This window comes from Scyliorhinus torazame, chromosome 10, assembly GCF_047496885.1.
Source record: "Scyliorhinus torazame isolate Kashiwa2021f chromosome 10, sScyTor2.1, whole genome shotgun sequence".
NCBI classification, from domain to species: Eukaryota; Metazoa; Chordata; class Chondrichthyes; order Carcharhiniformes; family Scyliorhinidae; genus Scyliorhinus; species Scyliorhinus torazame.
In genome coordinates this window covers 7,849,808-7,867,144 of record NC_092716.1, presented here as the reverse complement: position 1 = coordinate 7,867,144, position 17,337 = coordinate 7,849,808, and the positions used below count along the sequence as shown (strand labels likewise).

General features: G+C 51.1%; 1 protein-coding gene across 4 annotated transcripts in view; it reads right to left on the bottom strand.

The window, feature by feature from the left end:
• The window catches only part of cdh16 (cadherin 16, KSP-cadherin), a 151,534-nt gene that overhangs the window by 80,514 nt on the left and 53,683 nt on the right, over window positions 1–17,337 (bottom strand). For 3 of the 4 annotated variants that reach the window (XM_072517796.1, XM_072517794.1, XM_072517797.1), the window contains exons 8-11: window positions 8,650–8,781; window positions 6,489–6,639; window positions 3,294–3,518; window positions 983–1,059 (exon numbers count right to left, since the gene is read on the bottom strand). In XM_072517796.1, the coding sequence (XP_072373897.1) occupies window positions 983–1,059; window positions 3,294–3,518; window positions 6,489–6,639; window positions 8,650–8,781 (585 nt within the window). The remainder of the gene's footprint in view (window positions 1–982; window positions 1,060–3,293; window positions 3,519–6,488; window positions 6,640–8,649; window positions 8,782–17,337) is intronic. The other variant, XM_072517795.1, reaches the window with a different exon arrangement.

Here is a 17,337-nt window from a genome sequence, read left to right as displayed (position 1 = left end):
TGCACCACCACGAATCAAACGCCTCACGAGCGACTCCTCCTCTTTCCTACGAAGTCCTCCTCTGGAACGCCACTTCCGACCTGGCTAGCAGCTCCGGGACCCATTCTGCTCCGGAAACATGTGCGGGCGCACAAGTCAGATCCGTTGGTGGAACGGGTGCATCTCCTTCACGCCAACCCGCAATACGCCTATGTGGAGTACCCCGATGGGCGACAGGACACGGTCTCCCTGCGAGATCTGGCGCCCGCCGGAGCTACCCACACCCCCCCCCCCCCAACGCCAATCACCACCTCCTCACTCCCGCCGGTTCATCCCGCAGCCACCCCCTTCCCGGGGGGTTCGGTTCTCCTCCCAGACCCGCCCAGGAGTAAGGACACAGGGGACAGCGCTACGCTCCCAGAGTCGACGGGACTCGAGCCAGCGCCATCACCACCACGCCCGAGACGATCGGAAAGGATGACCAGGGCGACCATCCGGCTCATCGAATCACTTTAACTCTCAACGTTTTCAGTTATTGTGTCTTGTTATAGTTATGGCATCATGCCGACCCTGTTTGGCCCGTTGGCCCAGTTGAAGCGATAATTTTGTGTTTTGTTCAAAGTTACGGCACAGTACCGACTCTGTAAACCCCTACCACCATGCGAACCACCATCCCGCCGGGTTTTTTTCAACAAGGGGTGAAAGTGGTGGTATGTATTAGGGGTAATACGGTACACCATGTGTCGACAGGCTATTGGTGGAGGGATGCCAGGTCCTGATAGGATCTGCCACCTACTGGACTCCACCCAGAAATGCCGGTATAAGAACCCAGTTTTTCCCTCCATTTCCCTCAGCAGTTGCATTCTGTAACCACGCTGCTGGGGATAAAGTTCTGCTTAATAAAGCCTTCAATTGACATTACCTCAACCTGCCTCGCGTCATATTGACGGTGCTACATGTTTTAACTAAATAACAAAACCATGCATCAGACCCCAGTTCCTACCTGTTTCTGTGGGAATATCGGAGCATTGTTATTCAATTCCTCTACATTAACAGTGACAGTGCAGAGACTTGACAATCCTGTCAAACAAAATATAACAAATTGTCAATGTAAGATTCCAGATGAAATATTTGTGAGGACACCAAATAACAGAGCACTATTATTGTAAGTCACCCTCAGGCAGAGCTGGGAGGCTGTCAGGGAGCTTTACTCTGTATCTAACCCCGTGCTGTACCTGTCCTGGGAGTGTTTGATGGGGACAGTGTAGAGGGAGCTTTACTCTGTATCTAACCCCGTGCTGTACCTGTCCTGGGAGTGTTTGATGGGGACAGTGTGGAGGGAGCTTCACTCTGTATCTAACCCCGTGCTGTACCCGTCCTGGGAGTGTTTGATGGGGACAGTGTAGAGGGAGCTTTACTCTGTATCTAACCCCGTGCTGTCCCTGTCCTGGGAGTGTTTGATGGGGACAGTGCAGAGGGAGCTTTACTCAGTATCTAACCCCATGCTGTACCTGTCCTGGGAGTGTTTGATGGGGACAGTGTAGAGGGAGCGTTACTCTGTATCTAACCCCATGCTGTACCTGTCCTGGGAGTGTTTGATGGGGACCGTGTAGAGGGAGCTTTACTCTGTATCTAACCCCGTGCTGTACCTGTCCTGGGAGTGTTTGATGGGGACAGTGTAGAGGGAGCTTTACTCTGTATCTAACCCCGTGCTGTACCTGCCCCGGGAGTGTTTGACGGGGACAGTGTAGAGGGAGCTTTACTCTGTATCTAACCCCGTGCTGTACATGTCCTGGGAGTGTTTGATGGGGACCGTGTAGAGGGAGCTTTACTCTGTATCTAACCCCGTGCTGTACCTGTCCTGGGAGTGTTTGATGGGGACAGTGTAGAGGGAGCTTTACTCTGTATCTAACCCCATGCTGTACCTGTCCTGGGAGTGTTTGATCAGGACAGTGTAGAGGGAGCTTTACTCTGTATCTAACCCCGTGCTGTACCTGCCCCGGGAGTGTTTGATGGGGACAGTGTAGAGGGAGCTTTACTCTGTATCTAACCCCGTGCTGTACCTGTCCTGCGAGTGTTTGATGGGGACAGTGTAGAGGGAGCTTTACTCTGTATCTAACCCCGTGCTGTACCTGTCCTGGGAGTGTTCGATGGGGACAGTGTAGAGGGAACTTTACTCTGTATCTAACCCCGTGCTGTACCTGTCCTGGGAGTGTTTGATGGGGACAGTGTAGAGGGAGCTTTACTCTGTATCTAACCCCGTGCTGTACCTGTCCTGGGAGTGTTTGATGGGGACAGTGTAGAGGGAGCTTTACTCTGTATCTAACCCCGTGCTGTACCTGTCCTGGGAGTGTTTGATGGGGACAGTGCAGAGGGAGCTTTACTCTGTATCTAACCCCGTGCTGTACCTGTCCTGGGTGTGTTTGATGGGGACAGTGTAGAGGGAGCTTTACTCTGTATCTAACCCCGTGCTGTACCTGTCCTGGGAGTGTTTGATGGGGACAGTGTAGAGGGAGCTTTACTCTGTATCTAACCCCGTGCTGTACCTGTCCTGGGAGTGTTTGATGGGGACAGTGTAGAGGGAGCTTTACTCTGTATCTAATCCCGTGCTGTACCTGGCCTGGGAGTATTTGATGGGGACAGTGTAGAGGGAGCTTTACTCTGTATCTAACCCCGTGCTGTACCTGTCCTGGGAGTGTTTGATGGGGACAGTGTAGAGGGAGCTTTACTCTGTATCTAATCCCGTGCTGTACCTGGCCTGGGAGTGTTTGATGGGGACAGTGTAAAGGGAGCTTTACTCTGTATCTAACCCCGTGCTGTACCTGTCCTGGGGTCTTGTCCTATGAATCTCAAATCGATGGGACACATATGGTTCTGATGACATATTGGGTAACATGTTTTCTTTGATATTAGGAAATAAAGGAGAAATGTCTTCACCCAGAGTACCTGTGGTCAATTATGTAGAGTTATAGAGATGTATCTGAGGGAGAAGACACTGGACCTTAGGAAGGTGTCAAGGTGTCGGATATGGTGCGGAGGAGATTTACCAGAATGGTAGCAGGGAGGAGCCTGGAAAAGCTGAGGTTAATGGGCATTTACTTCTGTTCAAAATTACAAAGGATTTTGATTGAGTAAATAATTAAAAATAAATGTAAAGAAGGTTGTACTGTTAGTTTGGGATGGGGTGGGAGGAGTCGTGTATGGACCATATACACCAGCATAGAGCTGATGGGCTGAATGGCCTGTTTCTCTGCTGTACATTCTCTGTAATTCTATAAAACATTTCAGATGCAGTCGCTCACTGAGTGTCTCACCTCCTTCCAATCCTGCCAGATCAGCTACCTCAATCTTCACTTGATACTTCATTGAACTGTAGCTGGTCATGTCTTTGGCCAGTCTCAAGGTCCCCTCACCATCGACTGTGAAGAGCCTCTCCTGAGGACTCCAAGGTTCCTGACTATAGAGACGGAAGTGAAGATCTGTATTTCCCGTCCTAGGGTCATCCTGATCACTTGCTGTTAGGGTAACAACTCGTGTACCTGGAAAAGGGGGGAGGAGTTCACAGAATCATCTATCATAGAAGGAGGCCATTCAGCCCTTATCCCTGTGTCATCCCTTTCAAAGAGCAATCCTTCTGGCTCTTTTCCTATTGCCCTGCAAATTGCTCCAGCTATTTATCCAGTTCACTTCTCCGGTCTCTCCACACATAACCGAATTCCCTCATTACTGGTACCATTCCGATGAATCTGCTCCTCACCCTCTCCAAAACCAACGAGGCACAGTCTGTCCCAGGCCGGACTAATTTACAGAACCCAGCATGACAGAGGCCCCAGAATGTCTGATGCTTTTGGACAATGCTCATTGGTTAGAATGGAGCATTTGCTGTAAACCGGTTAATGAGTCGAAAGATATTTCCAACAGATATTGTAAACTCCAATCTCCTGGATGAGACAGTTTTCCAGAGGCTGTGTCAGTTCTCTTGCTGGATGCAAGACATTGTATGGATACTGTATCTGGAAAGGGAAAGGAGGTCCTCGCTACTCTCCTGGTCAACATTGGCCCTTTTCTCAACATACCTGAAAACAGCTTACCTGGGCGTGTATTACATCGCTGCTTGTGGGAGCTTCCTCTGCACAAGTTGGACTTCATGTTTCCTACACTTCAAAAGCGCTTCGTTGGTTAAAATGCTTTGGAACATTCTGAGGCCATGGAAAACGTTCTATAAATGCAAGTTTCTCTTTCTTTCTTTAGGTTCCGGCTCCAAACAGCGCTGTCTCCTTTGAAAGCAAGGGCATGCCAGAGGCAGAGAGAGACTGCAAGTAGTCCCGAGCCGGCAACTTGTCCAAACTTCAACTGCCTGCGGTGCCCTGCCCTATTTGCAGAACATTCCGGATGCAGATCGGCCTGGGCAGTCACCTACATACCCACTGGAATCCTACCAAACGCTCCAGGTGATGAACATCATCGCCTCAAAAGGATGAGCAAGAGAGGCTCAAGTTCATGATGTAAAGGGAATATTAAAATGGTTTTGGGGAAAATGCCTTCCGCCCCACTCTGTCTATCACTCTCCATCACAAAGGGATTTTCACAGTAACTTCATTGCAGTGTTATTATTAGCCTATTTGTGACACTAATAAATATTATTATTATCTTTTCATCCTTTCTCTCCTGCAGGGTCATCTCAGCTGCTCACTCAGTCTGTGTCTATCACACGAGTGTCGAGACTGGTGAGTGGATTGTAATAACCCAGTCCTGTCCTGACTCCACCCAATGCCCGGGGCTGTTTAGCACAGGGCTAAATTGCTGGCTTTGAAAGCAGACCAAGGCAGGCCAGCAGCACAGTTCAATTCCCGTACCAGCCTCCCCGAACAGGTGCCGGAATGTGGCGACTAGGGGCTTTTCACAGTAACTTCATTTGAAGCCTACTTGTGACAATAAGTGATTTTCATTTCATTTTAATTTTCAATGCAACTATTTGTCCTCAACCCAGGAACATAGGAACAGGAGTAGGCCATTCAGCCCATCGAGCATGCTCTGCTATCCAGTACTATTATGGCTGATTGGACACTTCAATGCCTTTTACTCAATGACTGAGCTCCCACATCCCCCTGATAGAGAATTCCAAAGGTTCACAACCCTCTGTGTAAAGAAATTCCTCCTCATCTCGGTCCAAAGTGGCTTCCCCCTTATTTTGAAATTGTGCCCCTAGATCTCGACTCCCTAACCGAGGGAAACAGCTTACCTGCATCTACCCTGTCTATTCCTTTAAGTATTTTGTAGTTCAATGTCACCACCTCTCGCCCTTCGAAGCTCTGGACAGTACAGGCGCAGTTTGCCCCAATCTCTCTTCATGCGACACTCCGGCTATCTCTGGAAGCAGTCTGGTGAACCTTCGTTACACTCCCTCTATAGCAATAATATCCTTTCTGAGGTACGGTAAGAAGTCTTACAACACCAGGTTAAAGTCCAACAGGTTTGTTTCGATGTCACTAGCTTTCGGAGCGCTGCTCCTTCCTCAGGTGAATGAAGAGGTATGTTCCAGAAACACATATATAGACAGATTCAAAGACGCCAGACAATGCTTGGAATGCGAGCATTAGCAGGTGATTAAAGCTTTACAGATCCAGAGATGGGGTAACCCCAGGTTAAAGAGGTGTGAATTGTCTCAAGCCAGGACAGTTGGTAGGATTTTGCAGGCCAGATGGTGGGGGATGAATGTAATGCGACATGAATCCCAGGTCCTGGTTGAGGCCGCACTCATGTGTGTGGAACTTGGCTATAAGCTTCTGCTCGGCGATTCTGCGTTGTCGCGCGTCCTGAAGGCCGCCTTGGAGAACGCTTACCCGGAGATCAGAGGCTGAATGCCCTTGACCGCTGAAGTGTTCCCCGACTGGAAGGGAACATTCCTGCCTGGCGATTGTCGCGCGATGTCCGTTCATTCGTTGTCGCAGCGTCTGCATGGTCTCGCCAATGTACCACGCTTCGGGACATCTGAGGTAAGGTGACCACAACTGCACACAGCGCTCCAGGTGCGGTCTAACTAAGCTCTCATACAATTGAAGCTCTCTGTTGTGTTAATTATGATGTGAACATTCCACCCCACTGCGCTAAACTGGTCATCTGGGAGAAGGAGGCATTGTGATGATATCATTGCTTTAGTAATCCTGAGGCTAGGGGAGATGTGTTCAAATCCCACCCCGGCAGCTGGTGGAATTTAAGTACAATTTATAAATTTGGAATTGAAAGCTAGTCTCAGTAATGGCGACCATGAAACTATCATCAATTGTTGTAAAAACCTGTCTGGTTCACTTAAGTCTTTAGGGAAGGAAATCTGCCGTCCTTACCCGGTCTAGCCTACATGTGACTCCAGACCCACAGCTACGTAGTTGACTCTTAACTGCCCTCTGAAATGGCCGAGCAGGTCACCCAGTTCAGGGGAAATTAGGGATGGGTAATAAATGCTGGTGAAGTCCACGTTCCATGAAAGAATAAAGAAAAAAATATCACACCTCTGACTGCTCGTTCTTGGACTGTTGCCTGGTAACTCTCAGGAAAACACACCGGCGTGTTGTCATTTTGATCTATTACCGTCACTCCCAACTCCAGCGGCTCATCATAAAGAGTCCCGTCATAACCCAGCGCCGATATTAGCAGCATATACTGAATAAGGAGAGGGGCAGAACTTTAAACATGAGCGATAATTCATTCCTTATACAAACCATCAAAAACCTCTCCAGGATTTTAATAACCGCGTTCCCTCGATTTCTCTAACCCCCCCCTCCCCCGACAGTGTGGACCCAGGCTAGCTCCCTCACCCAGGTGGTCACTAACGAGGATGCTGGCGGGCTGATCAGCCACGGGAGGTATCACAGCCCCGTCGATACTGTCCTCAGGTGGACTCGATTTAGGTGGCGAGGAATGGCAGGATTCTGAGAAGTAGGCCGCTCGGCCTCGCGTGCCGAGGCTAGCCCTTTGAAAGAGCAGTCATGCTTAGTCCCACATCACCTTTTCTAACAGTTGCCCTGTATTTTCCTCATCGTGCTGAACCTGTCCGACTCTCTTTTTCAAAGCATTAATGAAATCAGCTTCCATCAACTGGTTTAGTGTTCCAGACCGGTTTAGCTCAGTGAGCTGGGCAGCTGGTTCGTGCTGCAGCAGAGCAAGGCCAGCCGCGCGGGTTTAATTCCTGCTGAGGTTATTCAGGAAGACCCCGTCTGCTCAACCTTGCCCCTCACCTGAGGTGTGGTGATCTCGGGTTAAATCACCACCAGTCAGCTCTCTGGGCTAAATTGCTGGCTTTGAAAGCAGACCAAGGCAGGCCAGCAGCACGGTTCAATTCCCGTACCAGCCTCCCCGAACAGGCGCCGGAATGTGGCGACTAGGGGCTTTTCACAGTCACTTCATTTGAAGCCTACTTGTGACAATAAGCGACTTTCATTTCCCCCTCCAAGAGGAAAGTAGCCTCTGGTCATCTGGGACTGTGGCGACTTTACTTTTATATATTTCCTGAAGTGTCCACAATTTTCCACAATACTCAAGGATAGTGATCAGGAGCTGCTGCAGGACAGCAGAGGTCCATTTTAGCACTGTATCGACAATTAGGCTCAGGGTAAGATTACAGGTCAAACTTGATTTTCGGACTCAGTGGCTAAGGCACAGTGTGCAGGGTGTGAGTGAGGGGAGTACAGTGGTTCTAGCCCAGGGACCAGTGATGGGATTACGACTCCTTTTGATATATATTAATAATTTTACAGGTTTTAGATGACACTAATCTGGGAAATGTAGTACAGAATGAGGAGAACAGTAACAGACTTCTGCAGGGCCGAGGCTGGTGAAATGGGCAGGTACACAGCAGTTGAAATTTAACACAAATTTGTGAAAGGGTTTATTTTCCCAAGAACGTCAGGGAGGATATCAAAGCCTTGGAGAGTGAATAGAGGGGGATTTACTGGAGTGGTGCCAAGGATGAAGGACTTCAGTACTGTGGAGAGAGTCGAGAGGCTGGGACCGCTGTGCTCCGAGCATCACCAGGGGAGTGCAGAACACCAGGGACAGGAGCAGGAGTAGACCCATCAGGGCCTGCTCCACCATCCAATACTACCGTGGCTGATCTTTGGTTTCAACTCCCGCCCACTCCCTATATCCCTTCATTCCCGGAGAGATCAAAACTCTGTCTCTCCCAGCCTTGAATATATTCAACCACGGGGCACCCACAACCCTTTGAATGAAGAAATTTCTCCTCATCTCAGTCCTAAATGGTTGGCTCCCTTATCCTGAGACTGGGCCCCCCCCCCCTGTTCTAATAGAGGAGTTCAAAATGAGGAAGGGATTTGACAGAGCAGCTGGGTTAAACTGATTGCACTGGCACAAGGATCAGTAACGTGAAGACACAGATTTAAAGTCATTGGAAAAAGAATAAGGGACAACAGGAGGAAACGCACTCGCCGAGTTGTTCTAGATTGCGACATGTTGGCTGAAAGAGCGATGGCAGCTGATTGGATAGTGACTCTAAAGGTGGAATTAGATAACTATTTTGGAAGAAATTGGTTATAGCACTTTGGGAAAAGAGTGGGAGAATGGGACTCATTGGATAGCTCTTGCAAAGGGCCAACACAGGATTGATGGATGGAAAGGCCTCCTCCCGCGCTTGTCTGATTCTAAGATTTCTACCTCTTCTCCTTGTTCCCGATCCAAGGGTTTGGTTAAGTAGATGGCGCCTTCTCCGTCGACGGTGAAAGGACCCTCAGGATAAGGCGCCTTGGCCTCCATCCTGTAATTCACTCGATCGTTGTTCCACTGCACCTGCAGACCACAATTCAAAGTGAGACACGCGGGATCCACCGCACACACCCCTGTCAGAAAATCAATCCGCCATCGAGAAGTTTCAGCGACTGCAAAAAAAACTATGAAGCGTAACCTTTCACCTCTCGTTTTTTGAACTGTTGCCGGGTTACTCCTGGGAGAACCCGCCGGCCTGTTGCGACATGGGTGCCAGCAGTGGCTTGGTTGGTCACATTCGCGTCTTCGAGTCAGAGGTTCTGAGACCCACTCAATAAACTTGGCCACAAAATCCACATCTCCCCTCCCTGACCAAGGGAGTGCTGCATTGTCAGTGGCGTCACCTTACACACAAGATGTGAATCCACAGTCCCGTCTGCCCTCGCAGAAGGTTGTAGAAGGTCCCATAGCCCCATTTTGAGGGAGAGCAGAGGAATTCTCCCCGCTGTCCTCCAATATTTATCCCTCAACCAACGTCACTGGAAACAGTTGGCCATTATCACAGTGCCTGTTTGTGGGATCTTACTGTGCACACGTTGGTCACTACATTTCCCACGTTACAACATTGAACGTATTGGAAAACATGAGGTTGTGGAAGATATCAGTTCTGAGTTAAACCTCAGACTGAAGTCTAACGCAATGATTCCAAGTCATCCCAGCTGGTTAGAATGAGAATGAGCTCTCTCCGACGTGGTGACTGGGGGGGCGAAGTAGATTATCACACCGTCCTGTCCATTCTGAACACTGCGCCTGTCCAGACCACAGTGGTCAGTGTCTCCTCTCTCTGATGGCTGGAGCAGCAGTCAGACCGAACAAGTCTGGAACTTTCCTCAGGAGTGAGACCATGGCCTTGAATTAAGACGACCCCAATTTTGACAATCGATCCAATGAGAACGAGGGGTCGGATTTTCCACACAACTCGGCAGGCGCTTCGCGGTGAGGGAAGCGGGCAGACATTGGCCGCGTTCCCAGACAGCGTTGCATGTTGAACGTGGCCCTCACCGCCGGGAATCACGTGGTGGGGGTGGGCTGTCGGCGACACCAGAGGATCTGGAAATTTCCAGCCGTTCAACTGGAACTGGAGCCACTTTTTATTCACTTTCATAAACATTTATTTTCACATTACAAACAGACGCCTCCTAACCTTACACCAGCGTTTCAATCCATTTAATTACACCTTTCACAGCTTCAGGATATCCCAAAATGCTGCATATTTAATTCAGTATTTTTGAAGTCAGGTCAGTGAAGTAATGTAGGAAAAGCCACAGCTAATTTACACACAGCAAGATCCCACACACAGCAATGTGATAACAAACAGATAATCATTTTTTGCTTATGTTGTCTGAGGGATAAATATTGGCCAGGACAGGGCGGAACGATGGCACAGTGGTTAGCACTGCTGCCTCACAGCGCCAGGGACCCGGGTTTAATTCCGGCCTCGGGCGACTGTCAATGCGGAGTCTGCACGTTCTCCCCGTGTCTGCGTGGGTTTCCTCTGGGTGCTCCGGTTTCCACCCACAGTCCAAAGATGTGCAAGTGAGGTGGATTGGCCATGATAAATGCACGGGCGCACAGGACTAGGACGGGGGAGTAGAGCTATGTAGAGTGCTCTTTCAGAGGGTTGGTGCAGACTCGATGGGCCAAATGGCCTCCTTCTGAGTTGCAGGGATTCTATGGATAACTCCCCTGTTTGGTGGTATCATAGAATTTATAATGCAGAAGGAGGCCATTCGGCCCATCAGTCTGCACCAGCCCTTGGAAAGAGCACCCCTACTCAAACCCATACCTCCACCCTATCCCCGTAACCCCACTTAACCTTTTTGGACACGAAGGGTAATTTAACACTGCCAATCCACCTAACCCAATTGGGTTATTAGGTATCGGTTGGGAAGCTGAGACAGCCGAGGGTGCGAAGCCATGTGATGAAACTTCCAGGAAAACATCCAACCAAAGTTGTGAACCGCAGCCTGGGAGTGCAGCACTCCTTCACTACCACGCTGCGATGTCGTGGATGTGGAGTGGGGCTCAAACTCCTGCAACTTTCTAACTGAGAAGCAAGAGTGCTGCCCGCTGAACCACAACGGACATCTTCATCGGGGTGGGAAGAGGGGCAGGCGGGATTTGATACAAATGACTTGCCTGGCTTTGGCCACCCCAGAGGACAGTTAAGAGTCAACGTTTTTGATGTGGGACTTAAGTCACGTGTAGGCCCAGACTGGGGCAGGATGGCAGGACATCTGAGAACCAGTTGGGTTTTAGTGTCAATCGAATAACTTCATGGTCACTTTTCCTGAGGCCCGCTCTGAGCCAAGTGTTAATTCAAATCCAACCCAGCTGCTCAGACATGAAACTAGGCACTGGTGCTTTTCTTGATAGGTTTATTCACAGAATGCAGCATTACACATGTCTGCTTCTTACCGCCTACCCCAGTGTCCCAGCGGTCTCTCTTTATAAGGCTTCTACGTACTTAATTAAACAGTGCCCTTCACCGGTGCATCTTAACTATATCATCAACATGGACGTCCGGTGGCCATGGTCTGACCGGTCACACAGGCCGGTTCCTGTGTGGAGGTGATGGTTTTGGAACTTCCTGCCCATTTGATGGGTGATTTTTGGTGACAAATTGTGAGGAGAGAGGTGGATTCTCCCCCAGGGTGGGAAGTCGACGGGGTACCAGACCCAACAATTCGCGCCCTAGCTCTGGATTGGAGGAGCCTCGTAGTCTAGCATCAGTGGTAAAGATGGCAGAAGGGGATGGGTTGTCATTGATGGCCACGTCACAGATGAAGCAGCTTATGAGCCTCATTAAAGATGAGTTTCGGCAACAGCAGAAGGAAATGCGGGGAGACGGGTCGAGAGTGATTGAGGAGGCAATAGCAGCTCTTCGCGGGTCTCTGGAGCGAGTGGAGCAGGATCTGGAGGCATAGGATGCAACGATAAGTGAAGTGGAGAAGACGATCTCAGACCAGAGCGACCAAATCGTTTCCCTGGAAGCGGAGATGTCGGTGCTGGGGGAAACATGCAAGCTGCTGTGGGCGAGGGCCGACGATCAGGAAAATCAATCCAGGCGACAGAATCTGTGCATCACGGGACTGCCAGAGGGAGTGGAGGGACCGAGTGACACCAGCTACATGATGAGGATGTTTGAGAAGTTGGTGGATGAGGAGGTATTTGAGAGGGTTCCAAGGTGGATCAAGCCCACCGGTCTCTGAGCCATCCCGCGCTCGAATGCACGAGTTTCAAAACAGAGAGAAGATTGTGAGGTGGGTCAAGGCAACTGGGGACTGTAGCTGGGAGGGGACTCAGGTCTGGTATAGCCAAGAGGCGGGCGGGTTCAACAGGACCAAAGCGTCGCTCCATCAGAGCAAAGTTCGGTTTGGGGTGTTGTACCCGACAAGTTGGGGGTAACATTCAAGGGCAAGGAATACTATTTCCAGACAGCAGAAGAGGTGAATGACTTAGTTCAATGCAATGATGTGGTGTTGTAAGACTTCTTCCTGTTCAGTACGATGGGTTGGGGAGAGGGGGGTTGGGATGCTCTGTGTGTCAGGGGCATGTTTTACTGAATCTGTAATATGATGTTGATTTTTGTCTGTAAGTCTGATGTCTTCGTTTACATACACTTTCTAGTGCAAAGGTCTGTTGGTTTGGCCCACCTGGGACATTTTGGGTGTGGAGGTTGGGGGGGGGGGGGGGGGGGAGCATGCTGGGTCAAAGAAGGGAGTGGATGGAGTAAGTAGAGTGGGGGATGGGTGAGATGGGAGGTGGAGGTGAGGTCCTTCGTTTGGGGCACAAGGCAGGAGATGCCATGATACCGAGATCAGCTAGCAAATGGAACCAATGTGGGGGTGTCAGATGCAGTGTGTAGGGAGGAGGGGCGGGGGTTAGGTGGATGGTGCAGTTGTTTTTCAAGGTAGATCGAGGGGAAGATGGAAGGGGCGGCCCAATCCCTCAATCTTCAACCTCAATCCACCCCCCAGTCCCTCAATCTTCAACCTCAATCCACCCCCCAGTCCCACAACCATCACCCTCAATCCACCCCCCAGTCCCACAACCATCACCCTCAATCCACTCCCAGGTCCTCACCCATCACCCTCAATCCACCCTCCAGTCCCTCAATCATCACCTTCAATCCTCCCTCCAGTCCCTCAATCTTCACCCTCAATCCACCCCCAATCCCTCAACCATCACCCTCAATCCACCACCAATCCCTCAAACATCACCCTCAATCCACTCCCAGTCCCTCAATCTTCACCCTCAATCCACTCCCAGTCCCTCAACCATCACCCTCAATCCACTCCCAGTCCCTCATTCATCACCCTCAATCCACTCTCCAGTCCCTCAACCATCACCCTCAATCCACCTCCAGTCCCTCAGTCATCACACTCAATCCACCCCAGTCCCTCATTCATCACCCTCAATCCACGCCCAATCCCTCAACCATCACCCTCAATCCACCCCTAGTCCCTCAATCATCACCCTCAATCCACCCCCAGTCCCTCAATCATCACCCTTAATCCACCCCCAGTCCCTCAATCCACCCCCAGTCCCTCAATCATCACCCTCAATCCACCCCCAGTCCCTCAATCATCACCCTCAATCCACCCCCAGTCCCTCAATTATCACCCTCAATCCACCCCCAGTCCCTCAATCATCACCCTCAATCCACCGCCAGTCCCTCAATCATCACCCTCAATCCACCCCCAGTCCCTCAATCCACCCCCAGTCCCTCAATCATCACCCTCAATCCATCTCCAATCCCTCAATCATAGAATTTCATAGAATTTACAGTGCAGAAGGAGGCCATTCGGCCCATCGAGTCTGCACCGGCTCTTGGAAAGAGCACCCTACCCAAGGTCCACACCTCCACCCTATCCCCATAACCCAGTAACCCCACCCAACACTTAAGGGCAATTTTGGACACTATGGGCAATTTATCATGGCCAATCCACCTAACCTGCACATCTTGGGACTGTGGGAGGAAACTGGAGCACCCGGAGGAAACCCACGCACACACGGGGAGGATGTGCAGACTCCGCACAGACAGTGACCCAAGCCGGGAATCGAACCTGGGACCCTGGAGCTGTGAAGCAATTGTGCTAACCACTGTGCTACCATGCATCACACTCAATCCACCCCCAGTCCCTCAATCATCACCCTCAATCCACCCCCAGTCCCTCAATCCACCCCCAGTCCCTCAATCATCACCCTCAATCCACCCCCTAGTCCCTCAATCCACCCCCTAGTCCCTCAGTCCACCCCCCAGTCCCTCAATCTATCCCATCCCTCAATCATCACCCTCAATCCACCCCCAGTTCCTCAATCATCACCCTCAATCCACCGCCAGTCCCTCAATCATCACCCTCAATCCACCCCCAGTCCCTCAATCATCACCCTCAATCCATCTCCAATCCCTCAATCATAGAATTTCATAGAATTTACAGTGCAGAAGGAGGCCATTCGGCCCATCGAGTCTGCACCGGCTCTTGGAAAGAGCACCTAACCCAAGGTCCACACCTCCACCCTAACCCCATAACCCAGTAACCCCACCCAACACTTAAGGGCAATTTTGGACACTATGGGCAATTTATCATGGCCAATCCACCTAACCTGCACATCTTGGGACTGTGGGGGGAAACTGGAGCACCCGGAGGAAACCCACGCACACACGGGGAGGATGTGCAGACTCCGCACAGACAGTGACCCAAGCCGGGAATCGAACCTGGGACCCTGGAGCTGTGAAGCAATTGTGCTAACCACTGTGCTACCATGCATCACACTCAATCCACCCCCAGTCCCTCAATCATCACCCTCAATCCACTCCCAGTCCCTCAATCATCACCCTCAATCCACCCCCAGTCCCTCAATCCACCCCCCAGTCCCTCAATCATCACCCTCAATCCACCCCCTAGTCCCTCAATCCACCCCCTAGTCCCTCAGTCCACCCCCCAGTCCCTCAATCTATCCCATCCCTCAATCATCACCCTCAATCCACCCCCAGTCACTCAATCCACCCCCCAGTCCCTCAATCATCACCCTCAATCCACCCCCAGTCCCTCAATCCACCCCCAGTCCATCAACCATCACCCTCAATCTATCCCATCCCTCAATCCACCCCCAGTCCCTCAATCCACCCCCCAGTCCCTCAATCTTCAACCTCAATCCACCCCCCAGTCCCTCAATCATCATCCTCAATCTCTCCCATCCCTCAATAATCACCCTCAATCCACCCCCAGTCCCTCAATCTTCACCCTCAATCCAACCCCCAGTCCCTCAATCATCACCCTCAATCCACCCCCAATCCCTCAACCATCACCCTCAATCCACCCCAGTCCCTCAATCATCACCCTCAATCCACCCCCCAGTCCCTCAATCATCACCTTCAATCCACCCCCAGTTCCTCAATCCACCCCAGTTCCTCAATCATCACCCTCAATCCTCCCCCAGTCCCTCAATTATCACCCTCAATCCACCCCTCAGTCCCTCAATCATCTCCCTCAATCCACCTCCAGTCCCTCAATCATCACCCTCAATCCACCCCCAGTCCCTCAATCATCACCCTCAATCCACCCCCAATCCCTCAACCATCACCCTCAATCCACCCCAGTCCCTCAATCATCACCCTCAATCCACCCCCAGTTCCTCAATCCACCCCAGTTCCTCAATCATCACCCTCAATCCACCCCCCAGTCCCTCAATCATCACCCTCAATCCCCCCCAGTCCCTCAATCCACCCCAGTCCCTCAATCATCACCTTCAATCCACCCCCAGTTCCTCAATCCACCCCAGTTCCTCAATCATCACCCTCAATCCTCCCCCAGTCCCTCAATTATCACCCTCAATCCACCCCTCAGTCCCTCAATCATCTCCCTCAATCCACCTCCAGTCCCTCAATCATCACCCTCAATCCACCGCCAGTCCCTCAATCATCACCCTCAATCCACCCCCAGTCCCTCAATCATCACACTCAATCTCTCCCATCCCTCAATAATCACCCTCAATCCACCCCCAGTCCCTCAATCATCACCCTCAATCCACCCCACAGTCCCTCAATAATCACCCTCAATCCACCCCCAGTCCCTCAATCATCACCTTCAAGCCATCCCAGTCCCTCAATCCACCCCACAGTCCCTCAATCATCACCCTCAATCCACCCCAGTTCCTCAATCATCACCCTCAATCCCCCCCAGTCCCTCAATCCACCCCAGTCCCTCAATCATCACCCTCAATCCACCCCCCAGTCCCTCAATCATCTCCCTCAATCCACCTCCAGTCCCTCAATCATCACCCTCAATCCACCCCCAGTTCCTCAATCCACCCAAGTTCCTCAATCATCACCCTCAATCCACCCCCCAGTCCCTCAATCATCTCCCTCAATCCACCTCCAGTCCCTCAGTCATCACCCTCAATCCACCCCCAGTCCCTCAATCATCACCCTCAAGCCATCCCAGTCCCTCAATCCACCCCCAGTCCCTCAACCATCACCCTCAATCTACCCCATCCCTCAATCATCACCCTCAATCCACCCCCAGTTCCTCAATCTTCACCCTCAATCCACCCCCAGTCCCTCAATCATCACCCTCAATCCATCCCCAGTCCCTCAATCCACCCCAGTCCCTCAATCATCACCCTCAATCCACCCCCAGTTCCTCAATCCACCCCAGTCCCTCAATCATCTCCCTCAATCCACCTCCAGTCCCTCAATCATCACCCTCAATCCATCCCCAGTCCCTCAATCCACCCCAGTCCCTCAATCATCGCCCTCAATCCATCCCCAGTCCCTCAATCCACCCCCAGTCCCTCAATCTTCACCCTCAATCCACCCCCAGTCCCTCAATCCACCCCCAGTCCCTCAATCATCACCCTCAATCCATCCCCAGTCCCTCAATCACCACCCTCAATCCATCCCCAGTCCCTCAATCATCACCCTCAATCCATCCGCAGTCCCTCAATCATCACCCTCAATCCACCCCCAGTCCCTCAATCAACCCCCAATCCGCCAACCACCACCTTCAATCCACCCCCAGTCCCTCAATCATCACCCTCACTCCACCCCCCAGTCCCTCAACCATCACCCTCAATCCACTCCCAGTCCCTCAATCATCACCCTCAATCCACCCCCCAGTCCCTCAATCTTCACCCTCAATCCACCCCCAGTCCCTCAACCATCACCCTCAATCTACCCCATCCCTCAATCATCATCCTCAATCCCTCAATTGACACCCCCAATCATTACTGATCTGTTTGGCTCTGAGACTGAGCGACCAATACTTCCAAAGAGAAGTTATTCAATTCCAAGGTTCTGTGGACGGGTAAGAGAGGGGGGGAGTGGAGCGAGGGAGTGGAAACTTTAAAGAGACACACATGGTGGAGAAAACGAGAGGGAACCCAGGGAGGGGAGGAAGGGAGAAGCAGTGATTTGAGTAAAGGGGACAGGGGATAGTTTGATGTCTACAATCTAAGCAGCAGATAATTCCAAATGTTTATAAAATATAAATACCAGAACATTGAGACAAGCCGTGCTTGCTGAAGCAGGCTTTGTCTCTACTTTTACAATAACAAACCCTGTAAAGGAGAAAT